Source organism: Stegodyphus dumicola, chromosome 4, assembly GCF_044657685.1.
Source record: "Stegodyphus dumicola isolate Sdum_Otavi_A_Nest chromosome 4, ASM4465768v1".
NCBI classification, from domain to species: domain Eukaryota; kingdom Metazoa; phylum Arthropoda; class Arachnida; order Araneae; family Eresidae; genus Stegodyphus; species Stegodyphus dumicola.
The window spans coordinates 51,178,093-51,194,677 of record NC_140771.1 but is presented as its reverse complement, the minus strand read 5'-3'; the positions used below and the strand labels follow the sequence as shown (position 1 = coordinate 51,194,677).

The window sequence follows — 16,585 nt, the reverse complement described above, 5'->3', positions numbered from 1 at the left end:
GAAAAGAGAGAAAAAAATCGCCAGCCATGGCGATAGTACGCCAAAATCTGGATTCAGTTCCATTTCATGCCCAAACTCCTGCAGCTCATTCCTGTGCCACTTTTTCACCCGGTTTTGAATGGCGATGCTCCGTCTAGTATATAACAGGTCTATGCTCCAAACAAGATTTTCATCATATCACTGTGTTTTTTTCGGGGAAAGGGGGCACCAAAAAAGTATTTTGCCCCAGGCGCAGTTATGCTCGGTCCACTGCTCAAAATCTATGGAGTCAAATTCAAAATCTATGCTAAACTAAGGTTGCTTTTTTTGCCTGTTTTAAATTTTACCATAGCATGTTTCTCTTCCAATTTGATTGAACTAACTGTAATGCTAGCTGTGCAGTGCTGAATTCATTATAAATGATTTTTAAATTCGACTTTCCAATCTGAAGAAGAGATATACTCGGTAAAAAGCATTTTTATCTAAAAAGAGGAAATATCTTAAGAAGCACTTACCACATGTCGGTGGGCAAGCTGATAGGCTCATAGTGCAACACTTCCGGCGCTGTAATAAAATGAATACACATTAGCGGGAGCTTTAACATCTATGCCAAGTAGATAAAATTTTTGTTCTTTTGCCAGGAAGAGGAGTTATAAATATAAACTACAACTTTAATTTTTTTGTACATAAAATATACAGATGTACAAAATATACCCAAATATAAATATAATATCCATATGAGTTGTTTTTAAGTAACAGTAGAATTAAAATATCGCAAATGTAAAATCGTGCTATTTGCTGTGACGATTAACTAACCAGGAAAAAACAAAATACACCACCTTTTATAGCATGCATGATGTACTGTCAAATGCAACCCAATCAGGCCTTTTCTTGCAGTTAATGGCAAAGTATTGAAAATAAATAACTTCTTTTGGGGGGAAGGGGACTAAGGATATAATTCATGCATACTTTCATACTTTTCACCATTGTGGATTTTAAAATATTAACAATATTATTCAAAATTAAGCTTTTGGTAAACTTTTTCTTTGCATGAATCTTTTAAGCCTTGAAAATTCAAGGCCGCACTAAGAATGAATTTTAAACTTTCGGTATACTTTTACAAATAAAGTCGATGTAGAATTTACAAAATAGTTTAACAAAGATAATTTGAAATACATGCACCAGCTTGAAATAAACCTGTGTTTGCTATTCCACAAAATCTTCCTTATATGGTTAGCGAAGAAATCGTGTGACCCAAGACCCCACGTACATCTTCGTTTAGACATTTAAAGTGCAGATATTAATCACTACAGGCCTAAAAACCTAGCAAGATAAGATCGACGTCAGCTGAATTCCTGCCAAAAAGGAATTACAAGGAAAGCTAAGTTAATTCATTTGATTTCATTTCAAGCAAGCTTATTCTTTAGGGCACCACAGTTTCAGTTACATTTATTTACCATAAAAAAGTTATTCATGCAGTTTCATAGCAGACTGATAACAACATTACTTATATCTGAGTTTCCATGCACACGGCTGCTTCTTTAACCACGTGTAAGCAAAAAAAAAAAAAAAAAAAATCCATATATTTGTTTTATTATTCACAGAAGTTTTTGAACTTCATAGACAACATATACTAAATAATTTTCATTCAGTGAATTCAAAACCGATATTGCTGGTAATTATGATATCTTCAACTGCACTTAGAAGGAATATTTCAAAACATAACATGGCCACTGTAATTAAAGAAAAGAAAGAAATAACCAGCTCTAGAATGAAAAAAAAGCTAAAGTCGATTTAAAATTCTTAGGTTACACTGGATGGGATCGCTACCTTGCCCTAAAGTCAGCTTACTTCATTATCTGAATAAAGATTTTTTATTTCTTTTCTTTAATTTTATGTGAAGGTACTTGAGAAATATAAACAGCTCATACAGTAACTGATATTCATAAACAGCACTGAAACTGTTGCCAAATGACAGATCATTTTAACAAAGATATAGTCATTATGAGTTCTAGAATACTTATTACAATGAATAGTGGCCAAGTAGGACCAAAAATAAAGATCACGGCCTACTGATTATTTGTACAGGATGACTGAATTTGATGGGTTTCTGTGACATCATGAACCTGATGTAAAGGATACCTACAGTTCTTGTGAAGATACCAAACAGTAAGTCAGAATGATTGTTATCATAATAGTAAGGAAAGTCTTACTATTACGTAACTATTACTATTGATTGTTATAGTAACAGTAAAGGAAGTTTGCAAAATATACTGCTGATACCAATTACCGAGAAATATATAATAATTTGTTCATATCAGTACTAACAATATATTCACAGAGCTTTACATTTTTCCCCAGGGCATATTCGTAGTTTCTGTGCCAAGTTTAGATATAGTGCTTTTGTGATTAAGATATACACAAGTTTTCGTTTCTGCAATTTTCTGCTGCTTTTAAGGAAGTAAGATTTAAAAATATTTGTCAGGTTAATTGAAATGATAGTTATCATACAGTCAAACTTACAAACGCCAAATTTTTAAATTTCAGGAGGCACTAGGTGACAAAATGCATAGCAGTTAATGCATGAGAATACCCCCTCCCCTCCCCCCCCAAAAAAAGTGGAGCAGAATATACGAAATAAAACACCATTTCCCAGGAATAATCAATCATGTGTCATAGAGTCACTTCGTGGACAGGCGGGCAAGGTCAGTCCTCGTAATTAACAAACCAATACATTTTATCATCTAAAGATGCTACATGTTAATTTTGATGCAACTATCCCTCGCCTTTTCCTTCCACAATGCAAAAGACTGCATGTCTATTTTAAGCCCCCCCACACACAGAGAATAAATATATATTTTAGAATATAGAGCAATTGAATATTTCCCTTTGAATGCTAATTCGCACAACAACTGCTTGCGTAACGGTAACTGCGTACTTCTTCAGCATGTTTGGATATATTTAGTAATAATAATATTCAAGAGAACAACAAGAGATGAAGGAAACTGACCACATTCTTCTAACAAAATATATATATACACAATATTGTGTGTGATTATGGCAAAGCCTTGAGGGCTATCTACCTAAGGGGAGGAATGCCTTCGTGGAGGACTTTCTAAGGGAAACTATCTCGTATACATGTTACACATGGGGAAAACCACGAAAACCTCCATGCAGCCAGCCCGTTCGCGGGATTCGAACCTCGGACTGAACTACCAGCGTTCAGCGACTTTCCCGCTTGCCCGCTGGTGGGCCTATATACAAAATAAGCAACAGAAAATGTAGCTTAATAATTCAATCTATTTCTCTAAATCCTCTACGTTTAGGCTGATACTTACCAATATAATCATCAGGATTTCCAACAAGTTATCAAAAAATAATTTGATGGAAATAAAAGGATATTCTCTACTTTCAGCCTGATATTTACCAAAATAATAAATTCGAATTTCCAATAATCAAAAGATACTTGCCTACATAATCGGGTGTTCCAACTATCTCACGAATTTCAATGCCTTTGGTAATGAGTCTCGAGATACCGAAGTCACACAGTTTCACTTCGCAATCAGGAAAGGGCTTTGTCAGTAGTAGATTCTGAGGCTAAAATGACAATTAACATTAAATCAATCAATGCAAAGCTTAATGCAGAAAAATTTTACATTCGCACATAAAAACATTTGAGAGATGATGATAATAAAATATGAAATGAATCTGAACAATCAAAAAATTTTATTTAAACAAAATTTCTAATTAACCAGAGAAAATGTAGCAAAAAATAATCTTTACTACTGTAAATTAAAAACATACCCACATAAATATAGAAACGTATTTCTCGTAAATAAAGAGTACACTGACAAATTTGAATGCTCTGCGTTAAGTACATTGCGAGCGCAATATATATCTCCCATTTTACTGGGCCAATTGACGAAATTCAACTTTCATTTTTCATGTCTCGAAAGCGCGACCTAGGATATGTATTAGATTTATATACAGCATTGTTCTAATATAGGTTAGTTTCGTTTGACACAAAAAGTGGATTTTTTCTGAAATGACATGCCAATTTTTTTCCATATTTCAATTCTACGACTCAAATTACGCCAAACTACCAAGTTTTGTAAAAATCGTGCGAGTAGTTTTTTTAAAAAAAATAGCTCCTCAATGAAAATTGAGTTTGGTATATATTTATTAATCTCTCTGTTTTTATTAAACTTATTTGATTCTTCCTTTCACATTTCGAAATTCAGGTTCATTCCAAATAAAATTCACCCATTTTTTTATGATTTATTTTTTAAATTTGCATTTTAAAATAATTTTTATAAATTTTTCAAAACAATTTTGAATTATAATCTATAAATTTTTACCACTATCTTAAAGTAGACGTATTTCTAAGCACACCTGCAAAAAATTACAGTTTTTTATTCAAAATTTCTGAAGATATACGTCAATTTATATATTGGCGCGTTTTTTTGGCGTCAATTTATATATTGCATATTTGTTGAAAGCAATAAAACATCAAATGTGGTTCAGACACTTTGTTAAAATTATTTGAAAGTGGAAACGATGTCACTTTTTTTCCGCTAATGCACTATGTAAAAAGACAGGAACGAGATGCCTTTTTTTCCTCTCCGCCATAATGGAAGGGAAAGGAAAATAGTTCGCCAAGTAAATTATTTTTGGCGCAAACTGTGAAAAAAAAAATGCGCCAAGATACGTTTTTGAATTTCTCCGTAAACTTCTCACCAAATTTTACAAAATTTCATATCTAGGCATAATTTGAGTCGTACAATCGAAATATGGAAAAAAATTGTTATGTTATTTCAGAAAAGGTTCGATTTTGTGTCAAAATACCTATGTTAGAACAATGCTATATAAAATCTAATATATATCCTAAGTCGCGCTTTCGAGACACGAAAAATGCAACTTGAATTTTATCAATTGGCCCAGTAGAACGAGATATATAGAATTGTCCCCCCTTTTTTCAACAGTGTACATCGGACTCTTCAACTGAACAGAAAGTATTTAACAATAAAATTACCAATAATTTACATACATCTGTTTCTAGTAAAGGGTAAAAGTACGTCTTTTTTTATGACGTTCTAGTATTCATTTCTACAACTATACATGTACAGGGCGAATTTCTGACTTGAATGCATACTCATTCTCTAGAAAGCTTGCAAATGATATGGAGACACATTCTACTATGTGCATATTTCCTGAAATTCTAGTTTAATAGAAAATTCAAACTTGTGTTTTTTCGTCTATTGCCAGATTCAACATCTGGCTGGATAGAAAGAATTAAAGACTAGTAATTCAGTGTTGGCATTTTACAGATTAAATCCTATTTCTTCATAATTTTCCCCCCTTCATCTTGCGCAGAAACTTTTTTTTCGTTAAATAAAAATATGGCTATTATAAAAATTTATTTCGCTAAATTATCCGTGAGTTTTTGAAGTTTCAACTATGAGTAAACTATAAAATATAGATATCAGCATGTCATTTCTAATGCTAAGTGTGTCTGCATCGGAATAAATTTTGACTTGTGGGAACATATTTAGCGAAAACAGGAAATGAAGTTTCTAAAAGAAGAAAGATGATCGGCGAGGATGTGTATTTACGATTATTCTAACACGTATTCGACCTTCGATCGATCTAAACAATCTGTCATTGAAAACATTAAACAACGAACTAGAAATTTTATTTGTACAATGTGAAAATCACAGAACGAAGATATGCCTGATGCACATTTCCAAAGAAATTAAATGAACTTATTTCATAGTATTGGTTCAAGAAGTACGTGTTAAGACTTTATTAGTATTTTTCAAAAATGAGAACAAAAAAGGATTTACATTATAATTAATATTTTGTACTATGTTCCTTTTACACTTTATGGCTTTTAGTCTAGATAGCATGCTTACAGGTTGTTTTTAGTGTAATCACTTTGTATTTTATACCATTCTTCCCCTAAATTTGTTTTAACTTCTTTTTTGTAGTATCTTTATTTCTGACCCTTTGACCTAATTCTTCTCAAAAATGTTCCATCGGATTTATGTCTGGTGCCTATGGGGTGTTTCAAGAACTTTTGGTGTGTTCTGCAACAGCCAGTCTGGTGTTTAGCACTTTATGCTTCAGATCATTATGCTGATCTGTCGATAATACCATAAATTGAACATTGGCATGTCAATTTGTTTTCAGTATGTTAATATACACCTTATGGTTCATTATGCCATTGATAAACGTAGTTTCTTTACACCTCCATAAGACGTGCACCCCCAAAACCATAACGGAACGTCCTCCATGGTTATGCCAGAGATTTTTCAATTCAAATCCTTTATTTCGTTGTTTCTATACCTTACGATTATCATTTGCTCCAAATACGTTATATTTACTTTCATCACTAAATATAACTGTTTTCCAAAAGTCTAGGGTCTAGCTTACATATTTTTTCGCAAATGATAGCCCTTTCTTTCTACTGACTTTAGACATGTAATATTGTTTTCGAGCTGATCATCCTTCGTAAACAAACTCTTTAAGGGGTACAAGCTTCTTTCTTAATCAGTAGTTTCAATTCTGGGCAACTTAATGTTCGGATCTTTTTCAACTTCCCCCCCCTTCTTGTTTTTGATTGTCCTTTCCTTGTCCTGCCTACAAAATTTGTTGACTCCAGATGCCTTTTTACTATGTATTTTACAGTTGAAAGTGGTCTTTTGATAGTTTGAGCAATAGTCTCACATATGATTTCATCTTAATTACAGTTTTCCTTAATTGTAGTTTCTTTTCCTTCCCAAGACATTTTCAAATTTCCGTTTAAAATAAAATTTTTAAATTTTCCGTTTAAAATTGCAGAAATGAGTATGATTCAAGCCTCAAAGTTTCAAATAACTTTCAGGCAATACTCTTGTAACATTTAAGAATGTTTTCAGGTGTTAATTTAAAAACTTTGTGACCCTTCAAACGACCTATTACTGGCCAGAGTCGAATACGTTTTGGGCTATAAAAACAGGTCGTTTACAAGAAAGTTCGCTTTTATCCTAATCAAATTTGTTTTTTGAAATATGATTTTCTATTGAATAACTAGTATAAACCTTGTTAAAGACTACAATAAAAGAATGTTAACAATAAACAATCAGAAATATGCTTTTATGTAACTTTAAAGACATTAATTAGTAAAGTTGAATACTTTTTTTTTTTGGACAAACTATACATATAAGTTTAATACTATATACTTGTAGAAGAATAACAATACAATCATTCAAAGATACGTCTTGATGATATGGAAAACCTTTTAGTACAGAACAACGTATATCGCTTTGTAAAACATGGCAAATCAAGATCGATGATTCTAGTTGCGAATTAACTAAAATAAAAACTCATGCATCTCAAAATGAACAAAAGTTAAGCAGGCGAACAATCTTACATTTGAACAAGAAACCGCTATTCCTTTGAGCAACTTTTGGCCTCTGGTACATTTGCAGCACCAAAATGCTAATTTTTCATGATTTGCGATGTCCCGTTGAACTAACTATTCTTCAAAAATACCATTCTTTGAAGAGAATGGTATTCATGAGATATCGCACAGGAAGGGGAGAGGTCAACTCTGCGGTAGTTTTCGCAATCTACCGAAATTACTTTTAAAAGGCATTAAAACACAATACCAAATGCATCCAATCGTCGACCGTAAGTGGGATAATCCATGTTGCGCTCTCGCCTCTCCCATAACAAGCGTTCTATATTTAACTTAATTTCGTTATGTCTCATTTGCGCAACTCAATTTTCCATCTGTCTAGTTAAAATAAAAAAATACGCCCACCATTTCATCATCAATTTTTCAACAGCTTTTTTCACAGAAAAACTATTAAATATCGTTCTTAAAATTGCAAATTAAATGTCGAATAAGAAATATATTAATTTTTTTTTCATATTTCATACTATCACTGATTGTAATGCATGATTTGGGCAAATGTTTATCAATAAAAATTCAGGATTTGATATTGTAAGAACAGTAATTAAAAAAGGAGTAAGAAAGAAAGTTCTTTAATAAATTAGTTGCCTGTCCTAAGGCAACGGACTATAATACCACGAAGCTATCTGTTTAAGATTCACAGCAGTTTTGATCGACAGAAGCCCATACACAAAATCCGGAAGATACTATACCCTTCTTCTAACATTAGCTTCAACGCAGGACTCCCAGAATCAGCGGGTTCTAAGTCCACCCATTCCATTTAGGCAGTACTAACAAATTTTCTTCCCTAATACATCTGGAATCGAAATCTTAATCCATCAATATAGTAACTAGCTTTCAATAATCAACAAGTACAAACTAAAGTATGATAAAATGAGTAGAAACTTGGTTTCTCGAATCAGCTGAAAAAAGCAGAAATTACAATATTTAAAATTCATATGTAAGTATTCATTTGTAAGTTTAACACTATGTTCCGTTTCAGAAACAAAATTAGATACAGGTGAAAGAATTTTACGTAAAGGATTATATGAAACTTTTCACAAAACATACAGAGGTAGAATAATTAAGATCAAAGGAAGAAAACACATGTGACCCAAGCACTCAGAACATACAGCACATTAAAATATGGTTAACTAGTCCCCCCCCCGAAAAAAAAAAAAAAGATTACTAAGAAAAGCATTGAAATTGCATCTGAATAAAAGTGAAGTTTATAGCCATGCCGAGAACTTATTTCAGATTTGCTTTTCGAAGCTCTGCAGACATTTAATATTGATCTGTTCTTTCTTAACATACCGTTGAGCAACATCGCACAAAATACTCAATGGTGCATTATCACGCAAGATACTACGTGTTTTCCGTACTTCTAATGAAAAGAATGGTATAAAAATAGATAACCTAAACAACCTGTCTGATTACGTTTTTCTTGGAGTAAAACAAAGGCACCTATAGTACGGCATGAAATCTGGGCTTAAGTACAAAACGGAACATTTCGCACTGGAAGGGCATAGACAGAGGTCGTCTCAAACTATTCTTTTGGGTTTTATTTTTATTGTTACGAGACAAAACGGAAGACTGGCCCAGAGATTAAGGACTTGTTCAATCCGTTTCGAATTTTTTTCGTCTCATCATGAATCGTTCCATTGTTTTCCACCCAGCGGGAAATTGCACCAACGAGCAATTTACCATAACTGGTAGATAAATGACCCCAAAAACTTGCAATAAAATTTGAGAGACGAAAAAGCTACACAGTAACAAAAGTATTCGGACAAAAGCACTTTCGTCAACTTGCAAAGATATGTAGTCCATTTAATACATAGCAAGCTGCAGTTTGATTATTCCTATGCGGATCAACTGAACACAATAGGCCGTCTGATTGAAAAAAATCTGATGTGTACACCACATGACTTTCTTGTACACAATATTAAAATATACGCATTTTTTCCTGCATTTCATTTAAACTTATTGAACTGAATTAAATCTAGTTACGTCGACAGCGCATAAACCACAATAGAATAAATGCGCTTTTTAAAATTCCCTATATTTATTTACCACAGCGATACTCTGGCGCTAGGTTCGCTTAACAGCCTTATATCTCATTCATTCAGTAACTCAAAAAGCACAAAAATTATATCATCTGAAGAATTATCTAATCGTTGCCACATGTTCTATTCAAATACTATAATAAACCTAAAACGATGTATAAAAGAAATTAAATAAAAAATACAGTCTTTCACAAACGATTCACCGCTGTTTACCTAACACGCATGCGCTTTTCCTAAACATTCTTCTCTATCCGAAAAACACTGACGATACTATTTTCTGTTAATGTGAATCACTTATTTTCTCGAATTTCATTAGAGATATATTTCTCACGATCTTTCTTCGTCAGAGTCATGATGAAGCACTCAGGCAAAATGTTATGTGTGTCGTTAGTGCTCTGCATTTTTGTCTTAGCCATGTCTGCAAGTGCGCACGTTACGTCTTAAGAGGTTATCACACATGGCTACAGTCCCTGCTAGACGGGATTTTTATGAGAAAGAGATTCTGGTAGCACTGGTCTAAACGGAAGGATTCCTAGAAAAAAGAGCCCCGCCTAGCTACGCAGGATTTTTTTAAACCTCACCGAAAATGTCTCGGGTCCCAGGTAGAGACAACCAGACGAAAGTTCTGCTTCTGAAGGATCACATGATCCCGATTTGAGCGATAATCGATTACTGTTTGGCGTTCAACTCTTTGTAGTAAGTGAGAATGGTAACCTAGCTGTGTGTGTTTCCTGGAATTGTGCGGATTCTGAGAATTGTCCCTTTCGACGTCAAGTCCTGCGTAGCCGAAACATAATGTGATTGGGACTTTAGTAATTTGCATACTAACAGCAATATCTACCGATATATTTTGAAACATTTTCTTTTTTCTTTCACCAAACAATTCCATTGCCTCACGATTGTTCTAGTAAATTATCAAGTCATCCTGACAAGTAGTTTTAAAGTTAGAGCGTTTTGAAATCGCAACTTTAATTATAATCACCCTTAAGTTGGTAAATTGCGCATTTTTTGCTTTAAAAATGATTGAATTATGTTGTTTTTATCTTCCGGTTAAGGTTTTTTATGCCTTTAGTTAGCCTGCATGCAATATTTGTAGAATTATCAACAATGTAAAAGTTCTTTTAAGTGCCTCTAAGCCTAATTTTTTTTACCATAGCAACCATATTTGTTTACATTTGAAATTTAGCAGAATAGTGGATTTGCCAATTTAAAGAAACTAAGCTTTGCAACATCTTTCTTTTTTATTTGTCTAATTTCTTTTATACATCGCTTTAGATTTAATATAATATTTGAATAGAACATGTGGCAACGATTAGGTAATTCTTCATATGATTTAATTTTTGCGCATTCTGAGTTATAAAATGAATGAGATGTACCGCTGTTAAGTGCACCTAGCACCTAAGTGTCGCTATGGTAAATAAATATTGTGAATTTTAAAGAATGCATTTATTCTATTGTGGTTTATGCGCTATCGGCGAAGTAGATTTAATTCAATTCGATACGTTTAAATGAAATGCAGGACAAAGTGCGTATAATTTAATATTCCGTACAAGGAAGTCATGTCGTGTACACATCAGATTATTTAACAAAATGGGAGTGAATTTATATATACGTGCTGTAACATCCCTCTAATGTATGGGTATCACTCCTTTATAACTTGATGTTATGCATGATGCGTGTGTGTAGTGCTGCATGCAATTTTATTTGTTTGGAAATTATGTTTTTAAATTTAATTAGCCTCGCACAATGTTTAGTGGAAAATTTATTTCAATAGAATTAAATTTATTTCAAAAATATTCTAAAATTCTTTTTCTACGTTTACTTTTTATTTCGAAAACTCAAAATTTTTTACTCATCTCCCTGGCTAAAATTATGAATTCGGCTCGTTCTTTTTAGCCCAAAGAAGCGTTAGCTCGGAAGGGCTATTAATTTCGTTTTGACATTTCACATCGATTCACTATAAACGGCGAATCACTTTTGAAATTGTTGCTATCAAATAATTTCGCCCTGTATTATATTTAAAGAATTGGTCCAAAGGGGCAATTTGCCCAGATGGACTATTAATTTCGTTTTGGCACTTTGCGTTGATTCAATTTTCAAATTATTGTCATTAAATATTATCGCCTTGTGTTATTATTTAAAGAAATTAAATAATGAAGAATCTGCATAAATGTTTCTCGCACTGTGATAAAACAACGGTACCTAGAGCCATCAAATTTTGAATAACGTGATCTTCCACCAAATATGGGCATCTGGAAGCCCTAATTTGGGATTTGAAATTTGTTTTATTACCGATTTCATATTTTGCAACACTTTAACGAACTTTTGATTAACAAACTCAACGATTTCAAAGCAGCAATGGCAACACTGTACAAGGGGGGGGGGAATTATCTCCGGCACGCGAGACTGTGTATCGGAAATTCTAAAGATACGCTCGTTTTAAAATTATTTTGCGACATTGCTGTTGAATTGAATTTTATGGTTTAAGTGCAAAGAACATGATATTTAATAAATAAAGGTAACACACAAAACGTTATTTGACGTAATATACTGTTCCCATATATATACTACAAAACAAAGCGCTCATTCTTATTGCAAGAATTCACAACAGAAAAATTCATAAATATTTATCTTTTGAAAGTACAAATAAATGTTAATAAAATTTGCATCTTCACATCTTTGAATAAGATTTGTATCACACCGGTAAAATAATTAGCTCCATTTGTAGATTTTGTTTTGCATTGTTCACATTCGTTTTCATAGTAATGAAAGTAATGTAAAATTAGACTACAAATCATTAGAATCAATACATTTTTATTTAAATTTCTGTCGTAATAATGCTATTTTTCTTTACTTTGAGATCCTATTATTCTTGCTTTCTTAGCTTTGAGAATTTTCATTTGAAATAACAAGCCAGGATTTAAGATGTAGCAAATGTATTTTGATTCAAATTGTGTTCCTCGTAATTACAATGCAGAAGGTGTAATAAAAGCACACATACCAATGATCAGTTTATTCAATCTTTGCAGCTCTTTATTGAGAGTATTTAAATGCCGGTTAAATAAATTAGAAACTTTACATCGATAGTTTTGTTCATTTATTTATTTTTGTGTCAAGGAAATTTCATCTATTAAATCAAAATACTATATTAATACAGATCCTCCACCAAACTGCCTTCCCTGTTATACTAAATATTTTCTGTGTACTCATTTTAAGGTTCTTCAAGCAATACAACTAACTCCATTATTCAGAGTTCGTACGCAGATTAAATTTATTGTTTTAATTATTCCTTCAATAACCTTACACATCTACAAACTTTTGATACCGTATTTACAACAAATTCTAGAAATTTGCTTCCCTCCTTCAGCAATATATACATAGAAGTTATAAAACTGAAAAGCTTGGGGAAACTCTGCTATAAACAAATAATGCGATTCAATTAGGAAAATGACCCCCCCCCCCCCAAATGCTAATCGACTGCTACTGCACTCTAAAAAGGGGTTCATCAGAAGGAAAATAATTAAAATCAATTAAAGTTGAATTTTTGGTAGTTATTACAAATTATAATGGACTGAAATATTTAAGAAAAAAATTATGACTGGGAGAAAAGAAAAAGGGTTTCCTGCAATATTTTCTTTCCTATAGAATACACATGAATTCATTTTTACTCAACGAAAACTAAAATTGACTAGCTAATTAATCTGTCCTTTGCCGAGCACTTTAATTCAGTGATCTGTATTAACACGTTGAGGGCGGCGCCGAATTTGCTGTTCTTTCCGTTCAGTCGGCAGCGAGCTAAGCCGTAAAGCTAAGTAATTTTGTTTAGAATGTTTCAATACATTTCATTAAAACTAAATTTGATTACATTTCATTGAGACTATATTTACTTTTTAACTTTAATACTGTCGGTCCCGCTGACCGACGCCAGCCAAACGAAAATTTCAGTGCCGGTCCCCAGGGACCGACGCCTTCTACACGGAAAGTTCACTCACTGCCGGTACCCAGGGACTGGCGCCGCGCTCAACGTGTTACAGTTGTCAACGCCGCGCTCAACGTGTTACGTTGGGTCAATTTATTTTTTAAATTTATATGCTCCAAGAATAATTAGAAAAGGACCTAAACCTCTTCTTTCCCCTCTTCGTTTATAAAAAACTGCATTTTCATACATAATTATGTGAAATAATTCTATAAGTATACTTCAGTATAGAAAAAAGGCTTCGAAATGAAATCAGCACAGCGATTGTCTTCAAGAAATGAAGCTTATAAAATTTCACGAAGCATAGAAATTCCGTTGAATATTTTATAACTCTCTATTATTAAATTGCATTAAATTACTCTTAATCAGCAAGATGTATAACTTAATGATAGCCATGTATATGTACTATATATACACATACATGTATGCATTCATACACCAAAATCCGCACAAACGGAACACACACATTTACACATTTATTCCAAAGTTCCGAACAAAAAACAATTAAATGTTTACATGGCATTAGAAAATGAACCAAAAAGCAGCCATCCGCAATGTATTTGTAATTTGGAAAACGGTCCTTAGACATATAAAAGTAGGAAGGCATTTTAAGAAGACCGTTTCTCAGATATTCACATACTTCGTATTCGTATAACATGGCATTCGAAATACAAAACTCAGTATTTACAATACATATTCATTGATGTAACAAATATGCGTCATTAACTCCTATGACTTTAAAAAAAGAGAGAGAGAGAAGGAAGAAAAAGAAAGAAATATGTATTTAACTTTTAGTTTATCTTTCAATAATTCATTTTCATATTACAAAATTACGTTCATTTAAAAAACTTAATTTTTCTATACTTTCCTAGCTATAAAACTGAATGCACGGAAGTTAAAACATTTAAACAGTTCTCACATTTTGCCCAACTCCGAAACAATCCCCGTGTTTTCCTTTCTTCATAATTTACAACTTACCCGACTTGATCAGCATTCGTTATGGGCAACATTGAACTGTTACTTATACCGTTTTTTTACACGTTATTCTGTCAACAGCAGTTACATTACAATACTGTCTTTAGAGGATTTAGTGACGAGTTCTGTTTCGCTGAAAGTCTTCGCGAAAAGTGGGAAAGCAGAAAAAAAGCTCCAAGAAAATAAAATTCTCAGAAAGATTAACAAATAGTTTTGTTTTGCCAATTCTTTCAGCTCATACCAGATTAAACCGCGGACAGATGGGGCAAAACGTTCAAGAGAATGACGTCAAGAAGGCAACCGAATATGGTAGCGACAGCTGAAGGAGAGTTATTATGACGTATTATGAATGTATGAAGTAATTCATTTCTCAGTACGAAATCTCACGGATATCGGGATGTACTTAAGCTCTTTTTTTGTCCAAGGTGCTTAAATATTTTAAAAAGTAATAAATGCTTAGTTATGCTGCTAGAAAATAATAAATTATTTTAATGGCATGACGATTTGCACAGAGAATATAATTTTTTAATTAAAAGAAGTATTTCGTTGGACTGAAAGTAAAGGAAGTAAATTTTGCTTCTGGCAGAGCATACAAAATAGCAAATATAAAACAATTATTGATTGCTACGGAAAATATATATCTTGCAAAATGTATTGGGGAAAAAATAAACTATAACAAAATGTTTTTCAAAGGTAAGCTTTTAAAAAGTCTATAAAAAATAAGAAAACAAGGAAGAAAAAAAGAAAAAATTTAAATAATTTGGAAATTTATGATTGGTTAGTTGATTTTCTGCCCTTTTAATGTTGAAAATTTTCTATTAAACCATTTCATATCATTAATAAATTTATTTAAGGCAGTTATTTAAATTTATTTATTTATTAGCCCAGAGGGGTTATTAATTTCGTTTTGGCATTTTGCCTCGAAAACTTTAAAAGTCAATCACTTTTCAAACTGTTGCCACCAAATATTATCGCCCTGTATTATATTTAAAGAAATTAAATAATGAAGAAACTGCATAAATGTATGCATGCTTCTCGCATTGTGATAAAAGAACGGTGCCTAGAACCATCAAATTTTGAATAACGTACGTCTCCACCCGAATGTGGGCATCTGGAAGGCGGAATTTGAAATTTGTTTTATTACCTATTTCATATTTTGTAAAGCATTTAGGTGTTTTTGATTAACAAACTCAACGATTTCAAAGCCGGCAATGGCGACACTGCACGGAGGAAAAAATTATTTCAAGCGCGCGAGACAAATTCTAAAGATATGCTCTTTTTAAATTATTTTGCGATATTGCTGTTGAGTTGAATTTTATGGAAGAACATGAAATTTAATAAATAAAGGTAACACACAAAACGTTAAAAAAGCACCCCTTTAAACGTAATATAAAATCTGAAAGGGTGTGGTTCCCCCCCCCCTTCAAGATTCGGATAATTTTAATCTTTTCAACATAAATAATACGTTTCATTCCTCCAATATGGATTCATATAAGCAAGAAATTCTGCTTCGAATCTTGAGCTTACAAAAACAATAATTCCGTTATATTTCGTAACTTCCACTAATATTTAGTTTTAGTATTTTGTTAATTTAGCTCGGTAAAACTCGCACTAATGTTTCTGCATACTATATTCAAGTGTTATATAAATGAATACGGCGCTATTCGAGGTTTTAAATAACAGCATCCGTGGTTGGGAAAAACCTATGTATTCAGATTTTGAATGCCTATTACAACAATAAAAAGCACTGGGGGGTTGGAATTCTGAAATTACAATAAACCGCAGTAATAGCCGGTGGGCTGCAAACCAGTGTAAAAGTTTAACACTCAGGAGAACGTTGTAACCAAGGGAAGTAGACAAGTATATAATAATAACAATAATAAATAAATAAATAAAAAGCGGATGCCAATTACTGAAGCGGAGGAAAATAAAATAAAGTTCAGGGACATCGTAAACGTCCTTGCACCGGAAAAAAAGGGGGGATAGCTAAGAGATGGGGAATGAAAAACTGGCAGTATTCTTTTTTCTATCCCGTACATCGCGTTCGGTTCCGGTAGAATAAACGCACGCAAACGAGAGGTGAAAAACGAATGACACGCAAAAATCAATTTCCCTTTCGTGGTAAGAGAAGAACGACTGATGGGGTCCCACAAAATT

The 16,585-nt window shown here is 32.8% G+C and overlaps 1 protein-coding gene across 1 annotated transcript in view; it reads right to left on the bottom strand.

The window, feature by feature from the left end:
• Drak (Death-associated protein kinase related) overlaps positions 1-16,585 on the bottom strand; it is a 208,130-nt gene that overhangs the window by 17,340 nt on the left and 174,205 nt on the right. The window contains exons 5-6 of the mRNA XM_085814836.1: positions 3,450-3,576; positions 495-543 (exon numbers count right to left, since the gene is read on the bottom strand). Of these exons, the coding sequence (XP_085670962.1) occupies positions 495-543; positions 3,450-3,576 (176 nt within the window). The remainder of the gene's footprint in view (positions 1-494; positions 544-3,449; positions 3,577-16,585) is intronic.